The 20,728-nt window shown below is 38.8% G+C and overlaps 1 protein-coding gene across 19 annotated transcripts in view; it reads right to left on the reverse strand.

Annotated features, from left to right (window-relative positions):
• LOC123633855 (phosphodiesterase 4D interacting protein) overlaps positions 1 to 20,728 on the reverse strand; it is a 175,631-nt gene that overhangs the window by 32,796 nt on the left and 122,107 nt on the right. For 18 of the 19 annotated variants that reach the window (XM_045544824.1, XM_045544823.1, XM_045544812.1 and 15 more), the window contains 4 exons: positions 20,296 to 20,408; positions 18,999 to 19,126; positions 8,564 to 8,652; positions 2,467 to 2,699 (listed from right to left, as the gene is read on the reverse strand). In XM_045544824.1, coding sequence (XP_045400780.1) covers positions 2,467 to 2,699; positions 8,564 to 8,652; positions 18,999 to 19,126; positions 20,296 to 20,408 — 563 coding nt within the window. Of the gene's footprint in view, positions 1 to 2,466; positions 2,700 to 8,563; positions 8,653 to 18,632; positions 19,127 to 20,295; positions 20,409 to 20,728 lie in introns of those variants that run through there. The other variant, XM_045544819.1, reaches the window with a different exon arrangement.

The following is a 20,728-nucleotide window of genomic DNA, read 5'->3' on the forward strand; positions in this document are numbered from 1 at the left end:
TCCACTTAGCTATGTGCAGGCAGTGCTATCACCAAAAATCTTGGACTCAAGAGGCCCAGTCTTGTTTTCTCTGCTTGTGCCACACAGCCTCATATGTTCTAATTTTCAGTGGCCTCTGCAATAAACAAGGATACTTAATGCCATTAAGAAAAAATAAGAAGGACCTTGCCTGTAACAAATCTATTATTATGGATTCTACAGTTCTATTATTTATCATCAGTCAATTTTAAACCACTGAATGATAAATTGGGATGTAGGAACACAGAAGAAACAAATACTACTACTATTAGAACTACTATCAAAATGTACTTATACAATAATTTGCTTTATGTCTGGCTCGTGAGATAAGAGATGCCCTTCATGAGAGCAGGAACCGTGTGTGTCTGTCCTATTCATCCTGTACCCCCAGTGCCTACACAAGTGACTGCCACATAAAACATTCACATTTGTTGAAGAAATAAAATTGACTAAAACAACTGATTTTCACCAAGACATCCCAGATCCACCCTTCCCCTCAACAAACCCTTTACTAGGGTTGAGTGGATGCAATAAAACACACGACTTTAACAAGGCAACTCACTTAACTTCTTTGAGCCTCAGTCTCCTTTTATATAAAATAAGGATTACAACACTTCCCTAGTGGAGTCAGTGGATGCATAAACGAAAGTATATATATGGTATGGTTAGCTCAGGGTCTGCAACAGAGAAGTCATTCATTCCCTGCTGTAATAGCTGCAGACCTGAGGAATACCAACATCAGAATCCCATAAGGTTCTTGTTTAAAAAATTGCAGCACTAAGGCCTATGGATCTACATGTTACTTGAGTTTCACAGGCGATTCTTAAGCAAGCTAGACTGAGAACCACTGAGCTAGAAGATGCAAAGGAAATTGGTAATTCACAGCCTGAAGGGTCAGCAGCTGGCTATGCACCTAAGTTGGATTTCTCAGAATCCTGAAGTCTTGGAACCTAGAGCAGAGCTTGTCTAGTGTGATTCAGGAAATAAAATAGGACACAAAACTCAGGCTATCTAGAAGACAGTTTCTCAATGGAGAAAAAGGAGGCAGGTATTTTAACAAAACTGGGATGTAGGAGGGAGAGAAAAGGACACATGTGTATGGAAAAGAATATTTAATATTATGTTCTAACTTTATATTCTACAGAAAATCCTGATGTTTCCAAATACAAATGAATGAAAGAAAAGCTCAAAAAAAAAAAAAATCTTGAAAGGAGGCACTGTGTATAAGATAGATTCTATCTTCTACAGCATCAGTGATTCTTAAGCTTGAGTGGAGGGTTCAACAAATCAGAATTTCAAGTTAGTAACTCTGAGGAAAAAAGAAAATAATCCATGAAGGTACCTATGCATGGTTTGATTGTAGGTTCAATTATAGAATCAAAAGAGATGTATTGTTCTTACCCATGACACCTCAACTCAGTTTACACATACAAAAGTTTAAAATGTATGCTTTAAGTTAGAACTTAGGGAAAGAATTATTATGATAATTCAAAGTCAAAGAACTGGCACTGAGAATGAGCACACGAATTTTTTTTTAACTTGCTTGACAAAGTACATAGTATAGAAAGTGTGGATGTTAAAAATCAGGAGCCAGGTGTCTAGCCACAGACTACTATGCTATCTTGAGCAAGTCACTTGGAAATTCCTAGGCCTGAGCTTCCTTAACTATGAGACAAGGACATTAGGCTAGATGCCAAGATCCTCTTCAAGTGCTAACATTATTCAGTGAAGTTTAAGCGGCATGTAGTATGCAGGGAAACATATGTTAGGAGTTGTACATCTGCACAGCTGTTACTCTAAACGACAGGCAATGATAATTATGGTCCTTGGGGGTGAAAGAATAAATGGATTAGCCCCGCTGTATCAGCATTTTCTCTAAGCATCTTTTGACAAAAAGCCATCAGAGACAGAGTGGCCAATCTAGCCAACGAATCAGCTACTTCCCATTTCTGTAAAGTTAATAAAGCAGCAGAGATTGTTAAAATTGCTACTCCACAATTCAAGGACTCGGGCTTCTGAGAGAGAGCTGAGTGGAGATGGAGGGCCTCCGTATAAATCCCCTCACAGACTGTTCTGGTTCTGCACACAGCTCTTGGGTAGCAGGGATTCCTTACACTTTTCCAGTCAAGTCAAAAGAGCAGTATCAGTCATACATCTAGGAGGCTTAGGTTTCTATCATGACTGTCGTGTATGATGGGCATATGAGCAATAATAATGGGCATTATTATACTGAATTAAGACCGGGTTTATTTGAATAACAAAAGTGATTACCATTAGCCAATATTATTGACTTTTCTCTAAAGGATTTGTAGAAATATTAGCACATGGAGCCTGGGATGGGACCCAGTAGCCCGTGGCAGCGTGAGTGCCTTGGCGGCAGCAAGGCAAACCCCTTGGCTATTACAGCACCTCACGATCAGCTCCTCTTCTCCAGGGGGAATGTCCTACCTGATGTGGGACACAGAGGAGAATCCCGCTTCCTCGATTTGAGCCTTTAGCTCCTTCAGTTCCGCCTCGGCTTTTCGCTTCTCCTCTAAGTGCTGGTGGATCTCAGCCCTCAGGTGGAGCATTTCCTCCTGAAGACACCTGTTACTGTCCCCTCCTACCGAAGAAGGAGGGGGAAGGGATATGTTCTGGGTCTCTGCAGTTGCCAGGCTTTTCTCCAGAGCCACCTTGATGAGCTGAAAGAAAATCATGGTTTAAAGGAGTTAGGTCATTAAAGAGGATCCAAGAGGAACATGAGATTGCAAAGGCAGCCTTTAATGGGAACAAAAAAAGGCAGACCTAAAATGAACTCCCCACTAAGCACTTCCTCAGCCGTAGGACCCTGGGGACTGGTTTGGGTGGGGAGGAAACACCAAATAAGCAGGGGAATTTGGAGAAGAAGAGGAGAACCCAAAGATGGGTGAGGAAAAAAAAATGGGGAAAAAGCAAACACACACAAGCACATTATACATTAAAACCAAATGCAAACAAATAAGGTTCAAACAAGACTGGAGGGAGTAGATGCTGTGATTCTTCTCTTCCTGAAGGGACAGAGTTCCCTGTCCCTGAAAGTTTTCTCACAAGTCAGGAAGCTTCATCAGCTCCGTAACACTTGCATCCTTGACTGCAAAGATGATGGTTCCAGACACCAGGGCTCAATGCCTACGTTCCTGCCTGTAACTGACTCCATAGAGGACGACTGAGAGGGAGGACTCAGGAAACAGTCAGCAGTCCGAGTCACAGAATTAGAATAGAGCTACACGAAAGACACAGCAAGCTCAATTTCACTGGCAGCAGGAGAATCACACCCTATGACTACTGAGGTTAAGGTGAAGCACCCTGCCCAGCAGCCAATTTCACTCTTTGGTTATTGCCCTTGACCCATGCTGCCAGCCAAACTCTCTCTACAAATCCAAGCATGTGAGAAGAAAACAAGGCAGAAACAGTTTCCCAGAGTTTTTCTTTTTCTTCAGGATACTCTTGAAGTTACAATATTTCAATTAGAGCAGATCTTATAGTTTTCCTCAAATGAGAATTTGTTAACCTTTAGACTTTCTATTCATTTTGGGCTCATCGTCAGTTTTTCCCACCCTTCTAAAAATGTAGAAATCAAACTCTGAGTATAATAATCTACTTAGTGTGTGACTATTTTAGTACAAGGATTTCCTATCTGTCCAATAGTAATCTTAATACATCCCAATGTCATGTTGGCTTCTTTTTCTTCTCAGTGGCAGCACTTAAAGGCTTTACTTAACTTCGGGTCAATTTTGACCTTCCAATTTCCACCCCTCCCCCACAGCTATTTTTAGGTCTTTTTTTTTTTTTTAAATCTCTGTAAATATTGTGATTTGTACTTGTCACTTATAAATTCATTCTGGCTACACAGAATTATTTCCCAATTATCAAAGTCATAAAAATATTTGATACACATCTCCATAAATCACGTAGTGGCCACCTGATTAGGGATGATTTGTAGAATTAATTATATGCTTTATACCTTCATTCAGGTCACCAATATGTCGAACATAACAGGGCCCAGGGCAGTTTATATGGATCAACAATTGATAGAGCTGCTTGGGCTGGCACAAAGCCATTGACTTTGCTATTCCCCATAACAAAGCATGATAAAATCCACATCATGGGGTTGATTCATAGCATGCATGTGCAGTGGTGTTTAGTAGCGTAGCAGTTGAGGTTAGGAAGAGATGTGCACCCACGTCAAAGAAGAAAGAGATCCACAGACACAGCCACTCAATTCCTAGGCACCCAATCCCACCTGGGGTTTGTGAGCCTGAGATTTGGCAGGCTCCTGGGAATGTCTGCCTCTAAGACTCTGCTACCAAGCTTAATCAGGCTGGTGGCCGTCTCCAAATGTGCCACAAGGCATTGGTGACAAAATAAAGGAAGGGGGACTGGATAAAATCACTTTGAAAGTTCATGACCCCACCTGTGCTGTTACCTTTCTATATAAATTCTTTCCAACTAAGTTAACTAAAGTGAATATCGCCACCAGTCTTGAATATGGGCATGACATTTTATTCTTTTCCAAACCTTAAGGCTTCTTTTGCTTAAAAATATTGTCTAACTTTAATGAAGTCTACCCATTTTTAAAGTACCTTCTGGATGTATGTTACCTTGTTCTATTGGTTCTGATATACTTATTTAAAAGAAATTATGACCCATGAAATGTTAACACCAGAAGAACTTTAAGGTCCATCTGGTCTAATTTCCCACTTTAAAATGAGAAAACCAGACACTGCCTAGAGATGTGATTCTTGCCCAGGCTAATTTGGATTTTCATATTTCCATCTCAAAGAGGACTGACTCTGGCTAACTTTAAATTTTAAATGTAAATGTAATTTAAATGTAAATGCATGAAAAGTGACTGAGGATCTAGCCTTTTCATTCATTTTTATCACCTATGAAAATCAAATATTTCTTTCCCCCAAATAAAACCCCAGGGCTTCAAGTATGTGTGCTGGTAGTATGAATTTATTAGGTCTATTTTTAATCATATATCCCTTATAGAATTTTTTTTCACATTTCCTCACTCACTTATGCTATTGTTTCCGTATAGTTCAATCTTTTGTGTGCTGGGTTCCCATTTGCCCCACCGAGGTCTCTATGCAGATCTATCTCTTGCTTGAATAGAGTTGTTTTGTTTTTATCCTTATTGCTTCCTATCTGTCACAACATTAAATCAATTCTCAGCACTAAGGCGTTAAAAATTAGCTTCTCTCAAATGCTGTGCATCACAAATCATTAGGAAAATGCAAAATAAAAGCACAACGAGATATGACCTAACACTTGTTAGAATGGCTTTTTCCAAAAAGACGACCGATAACAAGTGTTGGAGAAGATGTGAAGAAAGGGGAACCCTCATTCACTGTTGGTGGGAATGTAAATTAGTATAGTCATTGTGGAAAACAGTAGGGGTATTCCTCAAAAAACTAAAAATAGAACCACCATATGATCCAGTAATCCACTTCTGGGTATATATCCAAAGGAACTAAAGTCAAATATGTCAAAGGGATATCTGCACTCCCATATTCATTACAGCATTATTCACAATAACTAAAATATGGAATCAACCTAGGTGTCCATCAGTGGATGAACAGATAAAGAAAATGTGGTCTATATACATTACAAAATACTATTCAGCCTCAAAAAGGCGGGGCGTAGGGAAGCCTGTCATTTGTGACACCACAAATGAATCTGGAGGACATTATGCTAAGTGAAATAAGCCAGGCACAGTAAGACTAAAACCACATGATCTTACTCATATGTGGAATTGAATATAGTTGAACTCATAGAAGCAGAGAGTGGAGTGATGGTCACCAGAGGCTAGTAGGGTATGGAGGGAGGAAATGGGGAGTTGTTGATCAAAGGGTACAAAGTTTTTGATAGACAGGAGGAATACGGTTTGAGAGCTATTGCACAGCAGGGTGATTATAGTCAATAATAATGTATATTTTAAAATAATAAAGTAAATTTCAAATATATCACCATAAAAAAATGATAGGTAGGCAAGTGTGTGTGTGTGTGTGTGTGTGTGTGTGTGTGTGTATAATCATCACATTGTACCCCATAAATGTATACAATTATGATTTGTCAATAAAAATAACATAACATTTTTTAAATAGCTTTTCTCAAGTTCATCACACTTCATCTGCTGACTTCTCTCATTTGTATTTGAATCTTGATTAACCTTTCTCCATTGTAGAAGTTCAAATGAAGAAAAGCAATGGTTGACTACTCTAGTTTCTTTCATAGCAATTTCCCTAGGTATCTATTATATATCTTATATCTGCTTCAGAATGGAATTTTGTAGGTGATATTTAGGGAAAATTACCATCATGGCCAGAACTGAAGCTTCCTGAGGTATGTGAAACTAAAAAACAAGGAGGAAGCAACTTGCTTTGGCCAAAAGGTGATTCTTGCCTTGGAAGGAAGACAAAGTTGAATGTGTTTGTTAGAGAAAGTGTGTGAATGCCTCCAGTAGGAAGGGATCCTTGGGTCAACAACAGTTTACCTTCCAAGGGCAAATCAAGGAAGAGCTCAGAGCCTAATCTAGAAATAAGCAAACAAATTTTGAGAATCTGGACACAAAACAGTTATGGCAAAGCAAGCTTTATTTAATCAGTAGCAGGAGAATCACAACCTCAAACTCCAGAAGAGATGATGTAAATTTACAATGATTTTATATACCAAGATTTCTTCTACCCAAAGCTGAAGAACTGATTTTCAAGTAAAGGTGACAGAAAGAAAAACAGTTCTTACCCAAAAGATTCTTCATCCAACAGGCATACACTTTACCTATCATGAGTCAAGCCCTGATCCAAAGGTTTGGTAGTTTATAATTATACTACATATCTTCTATGCCAAGTAATATGGCAAGCATGGCAAGGGAAATACAAATGTCCAAACATAAAAGTTCATTCTAGTTTGGACTGACCTTCTCAAAATGGGGTCTGGTCATATTCTCCATGTGAGGCTACAGGAAAGAAGGCAGAGGAAGAAGTGACTTTACAAAGCAGTTTGCCTACAGCTGAGAATTAGAGTGAAGGACCTGCATTACTAAGGATAGCTTGGACCATGTCAATCAGAATCTGACTTTCTTCATATCTGTGTCTCCTGTTCATTTATTCTGAAGTTAATCCTGGCGCCCAGTCATTATAACCACCAGTGACCAGGCAACATCCCAATCTAGCTCTATCTTAGAGTGGACAGAGCTAGATTGAAGTTTATCCTGCAGGTCCCTCTCTCTTACCCAAGATCCTCAACCAAATCAGGGAGTGAGGGGCAGTGGTGTACATAATTAAAGTGACAACCATCGGTGAGGACAACTCAAGAGACGCTGTTCAAGCAAAAGGAGAAATGGAGCTCATGCGAAAATTCAAGGGAAAAGGGAAGGTCAGCTATGGCTATAGCAACCAAAAGGGGATCTTGTTAGAAGGTAAAAAAACTGTTGAGGATTTGAGGTATTCCAGACAAGTATTCCTGTCCTCAAGAGCCAAAGACCATGCCAAATCCTGAAATATTTGGGGACGGCTTATTTGGGCTCTTCTTATTGGGTTATTAGATGTCTCCTCTTTTTCTTATACAGAAGATGCGGGAAGACCCAGCAAGCCTCATTTCCGCTACAGTCTTCCTAATACCCCAAGGAATCTATCACTGGAAAGCCCAGCTGTGTTTGAAGAAGGATATCTACCCATGATCCACTTTCTCCTCAACAACTTAGAGAGTCACAGGCACAGTCCATCTAGGAGATGAGATTGCTAAATGTCACTGGGCAAAGTGGAGACACACAGGTGTTCTAGTGAGTGCTGTGGAATCACTACTGGTGACTTAATCTCTCAGGTCCAGGACATTCACTCTTGGGCTCGAGAACATACTGGTTACACCTTCACGGATGGTGGGTGGGAACAGTGTTTCAGCCTTGGGTACCAAGTTCTGAGGTTTGACTGGGGCTTGCTGTTGAAGTGCCATCTGTGGATCACTGAGTCATTGTGAACCACCTGGGTGGTTTGTCAGGTTGCACCACAAAGCTCTCTTTGCATAATGAGATTTCACTGAGAAAGATCCCTGCTTTGGGAGTGTTCCAGTTCTCTTGGAGATTCTCAGAGAGCATTCTCCCCAAGCAGGCCCTAGGCCCTGCCACCTCCCCACGTGGCCCTTTGATGACTCCTTGTCTTCTGTAGTGTGTTTCAGTTACAAAAGCCCCAGGGGAAAGTGTCCATTGTCTTGTAAGTAAAAATTCTTCTGAAGCTATAGCTACAGAGAGTAAACAGGGGCAAAGGTGGGTAAGAGGTGGCAGGAAGCAGAAGAAAGAAATAGAAGTAATAAAAACCAAGGGATGGATTAGAGAGGAAACAGAATGAGGATATGGGTTGGAGGGGCAGCTGGGAAGCTCAGAGAGGATGTGAAGAAGACTGGGAAGTGGTTCATATAAAAAGATACCTTCTAACTCCAGGACCACAAGGGCTGTAGGAGACCATCAGACCCCAGAAGGGCTGTGTGCCTTGCACCCTGGGAACCCCAGAACCTGACACTGACTTACTTGCTGGTGGCTGTTGTGTGCAGCCTCCTCCTCGATACTGTCAGTGAACTCAGTGCTTGCATCTTCCGTGTCCTCACCTGCAGCTGCACCTGGAAATAAGTCCAGAAAAGACAGGTGATTCCCTTCACAGATGGCTTCCAGACAGCAGGTAAAATTACACTTTTTGCCATCGGCCTCTAATTTCTTCCTTTCCCCATAACCATGGTCCCTTAGCCACAGGGCTGGCAGTGAAGACAGAACCAAGCCTTTTTCTTGTATCACTGATACTTTCCTTCTAAAATTCAAGCCTAAGTTTCAAAACATAAACTGGCTGTGACTGTGCAGACCTCTGCCTAAGGAGTCACTGTCAGATAGACTGGTTACCCCTCTCCTGTTGTAAGAAAGCCTGAATTATTCCCCATCCTGCCACTGATTGGCTAGGTGATGACTTTCTGTCTGTAACATGAACCAAACATGACTAACCTTTTTCCCACCACTGAGTGCTGAGAGTGTCCCTCAATTCCGCGATATTAGGGCAGCCCTGCCTCTCATACTTTTCCATTGTTGGGATCAGTTGAGCATTGGGTGACAGTCTCTCTAAGGAACTTCCCTCTGGGGGTCCTGTGTCCTACACAGGTTCAGATCTAGTCAAGATTCAAGCCACAAAATGGTTTAGGTGTTTCTTAATTCCTTCCTCTAATCTGCCCTCCTCCCCATCTCTTGAACTCTTGTTCAATGCAAACATTTTATGCCCGAAGGGTTTCTTGCGCTGCTTTGTCCAAATGGGATTTAATCCATCCTTCATTTCCCAGTGATGAACACAGCCCTAAGGCACAAACATCTACACCCTGCTCTGTGAGACAAGAAGCTGCAATCTGTGGTCTGGGCAAAGGTTGAAGGCAGCACTGACCAGGAGAACTCTCTGTAGTGACAGCAGTGTCCTATGCCAGCACTGTCCAGTGGACATACATGTGGCTACTGAGCACTTGAAATGTGGCTGGTGTGACTGAGGCACTGACTTTTTAATTTTATTTAAATTAATAATTAAGTGGCCACATGTGGCTAGTGGCTACTGTACTGGGCAGCATAAATCTAGGGCATTTCTTCCCCTTTATCTCAGTTAAAATAAAAGATTGTTCATACAATTTTAGACCATGAACTGTGCTCCACATTACTGATTTTTTCTGAAACTGTAGGAATTTATCATGTTTGATTCAACACCAAAGAAAATCTACTGGGATACTCTGTGCCTTACAGAACCTGCCCAAATTAGAGAATCTTGAGATCTAATTCTGACCTTGGCCTCAGCAACCAGCCTGCTAAAACTCCTCTTCTGACCACTGAATAACCTGGGCCTTGAAGAGATTAGGTGGTTTATCCAAGGTTACACAGCTAGTCCAGACAAGAGCTGTGCCAAAAAGTCAAGTCGTTGGACTCTCAGACAGGAGCCACTCACTGCTTCTTCTGGTGACAAATCAGAGCTTTACCTTTGTTTCTTCCTCCAAGACCAAAGAACCTGCTCCCGAGCTCAGAAATCCATGAATAAAAGGCTCTGCATGGATAATGAGCATTCTCTACCCTTTGCAGATGAGGTGAACAGGGCCCATTCACATCTACATTCCATTTCTCGGTATCTACAAGTTCACGCCAGAGTATTTGCAATGGCCCCGGCTGATCTCACTAAGGTGCTGAGAGGTAGGAAGCATGCTGTGATAACAGCTTAAATTCCCTAATCTTTACCATGAATGTTGTGTTAACATTAGATCAAGGCAGGATACTGTTCGCTAAAGCCCTGTCCACAAGAAGGCACCTCTACCACTCAGCATCTTTAGAGATCGGGGGCAGGCACTGTCTAGTAGAATTTCCAATACTTATTCGTTCAAATCAGCCCCAGAACCATTTCATTCAGGATACTGAGTAGAGATGAATGGACACACTCTCTAAGCCTTGGCTGCTTTGGCAACTCACTGAACCAAAATACTAATATACATAAGGACATCCATATCATATGCTTACTTGGGAAAATCCTTCCCTGTACAACAGCAGAGATCACAATCTTTTATGTTTTTCCTGCAAAGGAAATGAATTGTCTCACTCAATGAGATTAAGAAAACAAACTTTTTTCACATTTGTCTCTCTTTTGAGCGCTGGGCTAGAGAATGGTAAAGAAAGCTCAGCTCTGTGAGGTCAGGATCCTCATCCCCAGACCTTAGCTGGTAGGTTGTGTAGCCATGCTGGGCCCACATCCCAAGGTGATTCCTGTACTCAGTTCCAGGAGTAAGTTAAGTGGGGATTAGAAAGGGTAACCATCAGTGGTCTTGAAGGCTCCCATCTGATACTTTCTGCCTTCCACTTACCTTTGATGGCCTTTCTGAGGCCACCTCTCCATTTCTAGATAATGTTCCCACTTAAGTTCACTCAGGGGCAGGATGCCATGGTTCTGACTTCATCAGGAATTAGGTGGAGACAAAGGAAGAATGCCCACCTCATCCCAGCACTCTACTACATAAGGTTTCTGTTTTATTCCCTACCCACCCCCGCCCTTTTTCAAGCTAGCTCACAGTCTGCTGTACTTCCTTTACTGCAGTTTTAAGGTTGCTCAGCCTTTTACCAATTTGAATTAAAATGCTGGATTTTTTTTGCCTGTTTGAGGAGCAGAATAAAGCTGAAAAAATTTTATAGAAAATAAGGAAATAAAATGAATAAGTTAATTCACACAAGGTCCTATTTATAAGTTTACGGTAGACAATCCCTCTGTTACCAGTTCCATTTTTTAAATAAATGACAATAAAAGAACTCTTTTGTGGGGGATACCCTTTTCTAAGCTTTTATGAGGCTACAAAACACTATCTTCAGAACTTGGAATACTTTAAATTTCTAATATGAAATAAAATGGTCTGCTACCTTTAGATTCTCTGAAAGCTATGCAAAGTTAACTTGCCTCTCCAGGATTAAGTCTTACATGTTAGACTGGCAATTTTATTAGTAACTTTTACTTGAGGCACAATGGAATGGAAGTTCTTAAATTGTAGTTCTTTGAATTTTCTAGGCTCTGAATCACATTTGTGGTATGACATGGAGGTGATACCAAAATGTCCCTTAGATTTAGAAAATGATTTTCTACCAGCTACCTGATTCTACAAAGTACACAGAAATAAAATAAGCCTCTAAAACATAATATGATAAAAATCCTTGGGTGAAAATTTAAGCATTATGCGAATATAAGCTATTCTTATCATTGAGAATATTCATACATTTGTTGAACTTATTAAATTGAGAGTGGCATAATCATTAAGAACAAAGACCCCACAGCCAGACTGTCTAGGTTTGAATTTGCTTTTGTCATTAGTTATGTGACTTTAGGCAAGTCATAACTTTCCATAACTAAGTTTCCTCATTTATTAATTAGGTCTAATAAGTATTATCCACTTCATACAGTTGTGAACTTTAAAGGGTTTGCTGATTTTGAAGTGCTTAGAACTGTGCTTGACATGAAGTGTATACACAATAAATATTACCCTTAAACAATGTTGTTTTATTATTGTTATTGTTAGTAAGCTGAAGTGGTCCATGGGCTTATATATTGAAGGCTTAAAAAGTTGAAGGCCATAGAACCTAAATACAGTCAGCAGAAGGAAGTTTTATACCTGATGTTATTAACTGGATGATCTTGGTTGATTCTACCTGTACTTCCTCACTTCTGAATACCTGTTTCCCTAAGCAGGAGGCTTGAAATAATACTCCTGCTTCACAGAACAGTTGAAAAGCATAGAGCTGTCAGTAAAATAGGATGAACTCTTTGGGACAGGTGCTTTACAAAAAAGATTTATCATCATTAAATTATAGCGGCATTAAAACTCCATCTTGCTCATGCATGAAAATAAGCCTTAGAGGGAAATTCATGGTGTGTTTTCTTTTTTTTTTTTTGCTCTGTCACCCAGGCTGGAGTGCAGTGGTGTAATCATAGCTCACTGTCCACCTCAAACTTCTGCACTCGAGGGATTCTCCTGCCTCAGCCTCCCAAGTAGCTGGGACTATAGGTGTGCACCACCACACCCAGCTACTTTTTGAAAATTTTTTTTGTAGAGATGGGGGTCTCACTATGTGGCCCAGGCTTGTCTCAAACTCTTAGCCTCATGCAATCCTCCCACCTCAGCTGCAAAAAGCACTGGGCACCTTCGGCTAATTCTTTAGTAATGAGTCCAAACTGGGTGGGGTCAAGACCATTTCCCCCAAATTCTATTCTGCAGTCATTATTATTTCCATTAAGCCATTAATATGGGATCAACAGAAAAGCAGTATTATTTTCCCATATAGTTACTTAGAGCATAGCAAGGGTCATATTTTACTAATTTTGAAAGGGGATTTGAAGAGCTAAAACTTTAAGCATGAATACATTTGCAGTGCCAAGTGTCCTTTCCCTCCGTGCCGGGCTCTTGTGTCAGGTCCCCTCGGGGCCATCTCATTGTCACTCCCAGGTACTCTGCCATGTGATTACTCAAGAACTCTCTTACATTTTCATGTCATGAACCAACTATTACTGACTTTAATATTATGATGCTGTATGACAGAATCAAAGAAAAAATGTTTTCTATCAAACTATAATTTCACCTGCATACATTCTCTTCCAGATCGATCGTAAGAAAACTATAAGATTCCATATAGTCCTCCACAGTTTCTGTTGAGAAATAAAATTATCTACACAGATTATGATCTTGGAACAGAAGTAGTAGAAAACTGCTGTCTGCAGTCATGCTCCTTTATGGTGTACCTTTGTTTTCAAGGCGCAACATCTCTTAAGTAGCCTAGAGGGCCTTCCAGCTTCTTCATTTCTCTGATATCAGCTGTTTTAAGTGATTTTAAAAGACCAAATCATAATCTCAAACACTTTTGAGGGTATGAAATCTCACTAGCACTCTGGAGTTTTTATTTTTTCAATAAGGTAACTATTCCATGAAACTACAGTCTCCTCTCCTTAGGCTGAGTAGGGACTGCTTAAGTTAGGCCTGCCAGGCAGAACAAGAGGTACAACCACTGCACCTATTCTGTAATGTCAAGAAATTCTTCCCGGTCATGGTCTCTTTTTTATTCAAAGAACACAAGAAACAGGCTTTTTGAGGAACATTTAGAGATAGCACTACCCACCACAACATTGGTTCCTCAAATCTCTGTCCTGCTTTCTACTATTCTCCTTCAGCAAGGAGAGCAAGAAAGGGCTTTTAAGGTAAAACTCATTTCACATTTCTGGGGAAAGTGCAATGCTATTTTTTCAGTCTCACTTCTTTGGGAGGAGAAAAACTCAGGTTTTCTCTTCTTCGTCCTTCCTTTAGATAAACAAATACTCATTCCACAGTGCCTTGCTTTGACTTGGAATTTTAAATGATCAACAGACTGATTCTCCGAGAGGGGGAAAAAAATATATATGAGCTTTCTCTACTTTTCTCATAGATCTTTTAAGAATGAAACCAAATAGTTTCTGTTGGCCTTCGATACCTTTATTGGATCAGTAACAATTTTTTGTGCCTCAACTAAAGTAGCTGAAATTCTGACACTTATATATAAAAAAGTACACTCTCCATTTCAGCACAAACGTTAACACAGTTTAACAGCACAGTGCCATAAAGAAATGAACTTCCAGAGAAAGATATACAGCTTATTTTGGTGGGGAAATGTCCTGGAAATAATGCAATGCCAAGTTTCTGATCATTTAACATGTCACTTCATTCTTCATCTGAAGTTGTTATGAATCACTTTAATTTTTCTCAACAGCCTACACAATTTTAAGTAATAAAAGCAGGTAAAGCTGCTTTTATTATCAAACTAATAAGATTTCGTGGACACAGAAATTCATGATTTATAAAACATACTTGTATATACACATGCCTCTAAAGTTAATTGAGAGGTCAATATGTTAGAGCAATGATTTTGCTGATTGCAAAAAGCAGCACTGCATACTCACATTATATACTAAAAGCAAACCTATAAACAAATGCTAGACATAAATTAAAAGTTCCCCAAGAGAAAAAGGAAGCCAATTTGGTTCATGTATTTAACACCTCCACTGTTTGTATTATTTTACACCAAAAAAATTTTCTGATGTTGCTGAACTTTCTATTTTATCCTCCCAACTTTTACAAGAGAAAAATAGTATGATAAAGATTTTTACTTCTGGAATTTGACTTTAAACAACAAAAAGGGAAAGTAACACAAAAATAATTAGTACATCACTTTTATAAGTTTAATTATTCTTATATGAAATCTGGTAAAATTAGTATTGTCAGTTTTACAGTGCTGTGTTTCCCTTCCATTTCCCATTCTTTGTTGGAGGCAAATTACACCCCTAATTTTTTTATTTAGGAAACTTATCCTGGCCATATGATTAAATAAAAAGAAGTTGAGGACTTACCTTCTGTCAATACTCAGACTACTTAAAAGCAACATGTTTGTTTTCTAATAATTAAATGTTTTAATGAAGTTATTGCTGCAAATGGCCAGACGGTAGCTTAAATCCATATTCTAAAATACATTAAGACTCAGAAAGCATTATCCTACAAAAATCAGTCCAATATGTTACTTATTGGCTCATTTCTTCTGTTTTTTTTATTATTCGGTTACCACATATGAGCTCCATATTTCCAGCTGTTCTTTCTACAGTACAAATGGTTCTATACTACCAATGGGAGAAGAGAAGCTCTCTGAGCTTTAATCCTAAGAATAATGAGAGAAAATACTCCGTGTGCTTGGATCTCACAGGATGTGTCTGCAAAAGAAAACTAATTTCATTTATTCTATCTCTAGTACAATTTCTACAGAGCAAGATGGAAGATGGACTTTAAGTGTGTGGTTTACTAATATTTCTTTCTAACTCCATAGGAAGTTTGTCATTTTTCCTTGCAGACCAGTGGCTGTAGGCCTGCAGAATACTACACGAGGCCCTAGTTGAACGAGAGGCAACTTGAGTTTTTCAGGGACATCAAATGTGAAGATAATATGACTCTTTCATATAAAAAGACTATGAAACCACAAAACAATGACTTTATCCTAATAATGGGAACTATTAATAGAGTTTTCTAATACTAGCTCAAGGAAAGCAAAGGTATTAAATTGGTCTCTCTGAGGCTTAGAGTCCAAAGGAAAGTGACTTTAAGTAGGTCAACATTTATTTCTCAATGAAAGGAACAATTTTCAATGCAATGTGATCTTCTCTTCTTCTCCCTAATCAGAAGACTCCAGATCCAACTGGAAGATCAAAGTAGAGAGAACCAAAATCAGATTTCTTGAACTGTTTTGAAACTATGAACCAAACTTCTCACAACCCAGATACTGAGTTAGCATAAAAAAGCATAAAAAATGATAGGTCTTTTATGTGTATCTGCCACAGAGGTGACTTATGTATCAACTGTGTAAGAAGAATATGCTAAAGAACAGTCTAAGAAAACGACTTCTTGTGGCTAGGATCTAATATCTTATATAAAGATTTTCTTGATCCTTAATTAATCTCTTACTATATATAATGCAATTGAAAAATATTTTAAAAATATGAACAAGGAAAAATGTTCTTTCCCTAAGAAGTAGAGATACTAAAAATATTGCTACTGTCCACAAGTGAATGAAGATAAATGGGTGTGGAGGAGGATGGGGGTGAGGGGGATGAAGAAGAGTACACCCTATCAAAGCAAAAGGCTGACATACTAAAACAGCCCAACCATGCCTTTTCAAACCAGTTATAACTTGGCTAGATATCTAAGAAGAGAACATCAAACAAATGTTGATTTATACTAGGCACTAACAATCATCAGATTTCAGCAATATAGTTTAAACCTGCAATAAAAAAGAGTCCTGAGGACTTCCGTGTCACTCATTAAATAAGTCCTCTTGGAGGTTCTTTTCAACTCTATAGTTCTAAACACTATACATTTCATCTACCCTGACCTCTTACAACTATTACCCTGCATGTTTGCTATTATTCCAAAAGGAAATGTGAGAAAAAAGAAATATTTCAATATGGATTTTTCTAAATTTAAGTTCTATGCATCCAATTAAGCGTGACCTAAATAAAAACTTACTTCATTATTTTTAAGATTTTTAAATTCAAGCTTAAGGTTCTATAAGCACATGGTGCTTTACTTAAAATTATTGTAATGTTGAAAATGCCTGACAAAGGTAGAATAATCCATTAAGAGAAAGGGTCTGTGCTCCTGAAGAGAAAATGGAGTCACATATTATGCTAAGTATTATATAAATGATATGCCCAATCACAGCATCATTTATGTGTGGGTTACAGACAAAATTTATCAGAACCACATTCTCTAGTCAGATGCCAAATTCGCACACAAGACTGTTAGACCAGCAAGCCTTCTTCAGGTAGCACTGCTTGCAAACCTCATTTCACCTACCCAGACCAGAAAGTTAGCATCAGATTTTAGTCACATATGGAATCAAGATCAAACTCTTAATTTATCCTTCTATCAATCTACTCCTGTCAGAGGTTGACAGAGGCAGGAGTGATTATTAACATAAATTACTATACTCTCTATGAACCATTAGAACCCAAGAATCACCCATGGTTGAATCTTAACAGCAGAAGACTAAGAAGTTTCCTTGGTCTATTAGTAAAATTAAGGAAAGACATTAACTAAATGCCTTGTTGTAATGACACAACAGATTAGCCTTTGATGGGTTGACATTTCTACAGCTCCACTATCCTCCTCTTTACTTCTGGAAATTGACAAAAAGTTTTATGCAAGAAAGGGTCCCTTAAAATTGGGAGACAAAGAAAAGCGGATGGTTCTGCTTACACATCTTATTTCCTTCCTCAAATGACTCCATTTTCTCCTAAAAGTCATTACAACTGGAAAAGCATATCCTGTAAGAGGAAGGGTTATGGCTATCAGCCTTTTGTAAACTACTTAATCAGAAGATTCCAGGGTGCTTCTCCAGTAGAACATCTTCTCCCTGTCCACTTAGTTTGACTGATGCTTTCCCTATTAGACACCACTAAAGTTCCAGAAACTTGGATGGAATTTAGAATGCCAACACATGAATGTGAAAGAAATAAAGTGCCACGTAAAAAATGGAAGGAAAAAGAAAAATTGTGTCCCATTTAGTTTAGAAAGGGTATTCAGCACATTTATGGTGCTAGAAAGCTTCAATACCTATTCCCTAGGTTCTACATTTACAGTAACTGAAAGCTCAGCCTCTATTCTAGGAAATTCATATCAAGCAGAAATAAAAACTTATGATGTTGAACTCACAAAGCTCCAGAGTAATCTTGGTCACTTTTCATACTATTGACATTTAAGACACCAGAAATACAATCTCCAGTGCCCCTTTCCTTATACCTGTCATGTTGCCACAAGAAAGCACTGAGACAATGACTAAAACCTCTGAACACAGATCTGTGACACTTCTTTCTAAACTCTTCAAGCACTTCAAAGCCTGAAGTCTATTATGTATTTTTATATGGAAAATATACATAAATAGTGAAAAAATACAGGACTCTGTCTAGTGCCACTACTAAATGGAAGTATAGAAGCAATGCTCTCCTCTGGCTACAATGAGTTACTTGGTAAAATACCGAACATAAAGGAAGACACTAATTTGAAGTTTTCTTTGTACACAGAGAATTCTGACTCTGGAAGACCTTTCTTGAAGTCATGTTCTGACTAAGTAGCATGGCCTTGGTTTAAAGAAACCGAAAAGGACCAACAAAGAAAAAATTTTAAATAGAATGTAATCTTTACCTAATCTGATTTCACCAATCGTTCAACAGTTAACTCTGAAACAATATTAGAGGTAAAAGTTTACCATACACTTTAATAGTCTTTGCCTCTGATCTTCAACTTGGCATTCCCCATACTTGTAGTCTTCTATTACAAGACTACTCTCCTGGTTTTGATTACCTTCTGATAAGGATCATGTCACTTTTGCAAAGTCATTCTTATAGACGCTCAATCTCTTTCTCTCTCATCTTGACATTTTAATTCTTTTGATTAAAAAACGCTCTGGAAGAAGTTGATTGAATGGCAAAAATAATACACACGCATGCATTTATGACATGATATGGAACATACGAAATGGATTGTGAAAGTAGGGGGAGGAATAAACTTTATTGGCCCATAGGAGGGATGAGGCAATAAGGAAGGGCTCGGGAAAGCAATGAATAAGACTGGAAAAACTAAAATGGAATGATTTAAAACGTGCAAATACACTTTGTAACCTCCACCATTCAATTTAGAGATAGATATGTACACGTAGGCTAAAGTGAGTTTCACTTTGTGGTTGATGCTACTTGTACCAGTTCTATCATTAGTAAGTCACCATTTAATTCTGCCAAAGTCAGACAAGGCTCTCTCTGGTTAGTGTAAACAAGGTTTTCCATCCTGGGCTGCAGTGTGACCCGCCAGTGCTCAGAAGGCATGCTTGTGACGAACTCGCACACTTTCCAGTTCCCCACCTCCAATGGCGGCCAGGGTCTCCAGCCTGCTTAAGCGCTCCAGGCTTCTTCCAAGAACTTCTTCTAGCCGACTGCGTAACACCTGGGCCCCTTCCAGTTCCACCTGCAGAGTTCGGTCTCTCTCAGAGCTGATTAAACATGCCATACGGAAGGAAAATGGATTAGCCATCAACTGTAATGAGTCCACATTTGCTTCCAAAGAGCCATCAATGTCACTTTGAGCCATGTGACTTTCTAAAGTAATTGTTCTCCAGGACACAATAAATGAATGTAGTCTTTGTTGTGGCACTTGTGTTCACTGCTGGTAGATTAGCAAGGCCTGCTCCTTTTTTTAAAGTTTGCCTCTTTATGCTAGATTCTGGGCCAATCTCACATAAAACTATGATGCCCACGATTTACCTCATACCTCTATAGCCCACATAAGAGAAATTTCATTATTTGACTAAGAGCTTTGGTTTCTGAAAAAGTAAAATCCAGAAAAAACCTAAATGTAAACTGAAGATAGAAAGAATCAAGTAGTACTACTATTGAAGATATTTGTTTTCTCGTTTGTTACTAAACCTGACAGTGCTCTGAAAAGGAATCTGATTCCTAAGGACTAGAGATCCAGAGGTTCTTTAAAAAGTAATGCAATCAAGTGGTCCTATCATACCCTTCCTCTGCATTCATTTTCCTGAGGTACAAAGAAAACATTTTTAAAACACAACAATAAATTAGAAGAAACTGAATAGTAAAAAATAAAAATTGGGAAAAAGTAAAAAGGGCTAGGAGGGAAGGCAAAATGAGGAAAAGAAAATGAAGGAATATAAAATGAACCAGAGAGATCCATGTACATGACCAAAAGTCAAGAAAATATATTTGTCATGAAAGTTATCAGTGATCCTGGGATGATACCAGCCATCAAAATTAATATATTTTCTTCATTGATATTTATTGATAGTAAATGAATATCAGTGTCCTTTATAGCCTTACTTTTATAACGGGACATGGAGTAGAAAAAGGAAAGAAATATACACTGAGTGCTTACTATTTATAAGGCATTTTTTTAGACATCTAACCTATTTTTTTGCTTAAAATTTGCAAGTTATAAAAAATAGACATGATTCCTGACTTAACACTTTAACCCCAAGGCTCAGAGCAATCCACATGACTATGACAAAGTGGGTGACCTCAGTAATTGTCCATGATTTCTTCTGTCCCCTCTTCAGTACCATAAGCATCTGCACGTAATAAAAAATAAAAGGAATAAAAATTTTAAAAAGTAAAAGAATAAAAGGAAAAACAGCCACTCTCTTACCTCTCTGGATGGGCGTGGAACTTCACCAGACTGCTATAGAGCTGTCTCTCTGCTTGTAAGGCCTCATTGAGCCGACTCCGTTCATCTACTAGTCCTTCTAGCATCAGCAGCAACTGAGGAAAGAGAGAGGAGGCAATATGCAAATGACAAAGGGAGACATGAAGCCACAGTTAATCCTGAGAAAGAGACCAAAAAAAAAAATGCGTCAACATGTACTATGACTAAAAAAAAAACCTATCTTATTACTTAAGCTTTTCATAGTATTTTACATTTTTCAAATCAATGTCATATTATCATTTTTATCTTTAAAATCCTGTAAGGTTAAATTCAAACATAGAAGCAAGAAGAAGAAAATGGAGAGAGAAGTCAGAAGCATAGAAAGAGGCCAGGAGAAAGGAGTGAGAGAAAGAAAGGACAGGCACAGGGGGAAACA

The sequence above is a fragment of the Lemur catta genome, chromosome 3, assembly GCF_020740605.2.
Source record: "Lemur catta isolate mLemCat1 chromosome 3, mLemCat1.pri, whole genome shotgun sequence".
In the NCBI taxonomy this organism is placed as follows: Eukaryota; Metazoa; Chordata; class Mammalia; order Primates; family Lemuridae; genus Lemur; species Lemur catta.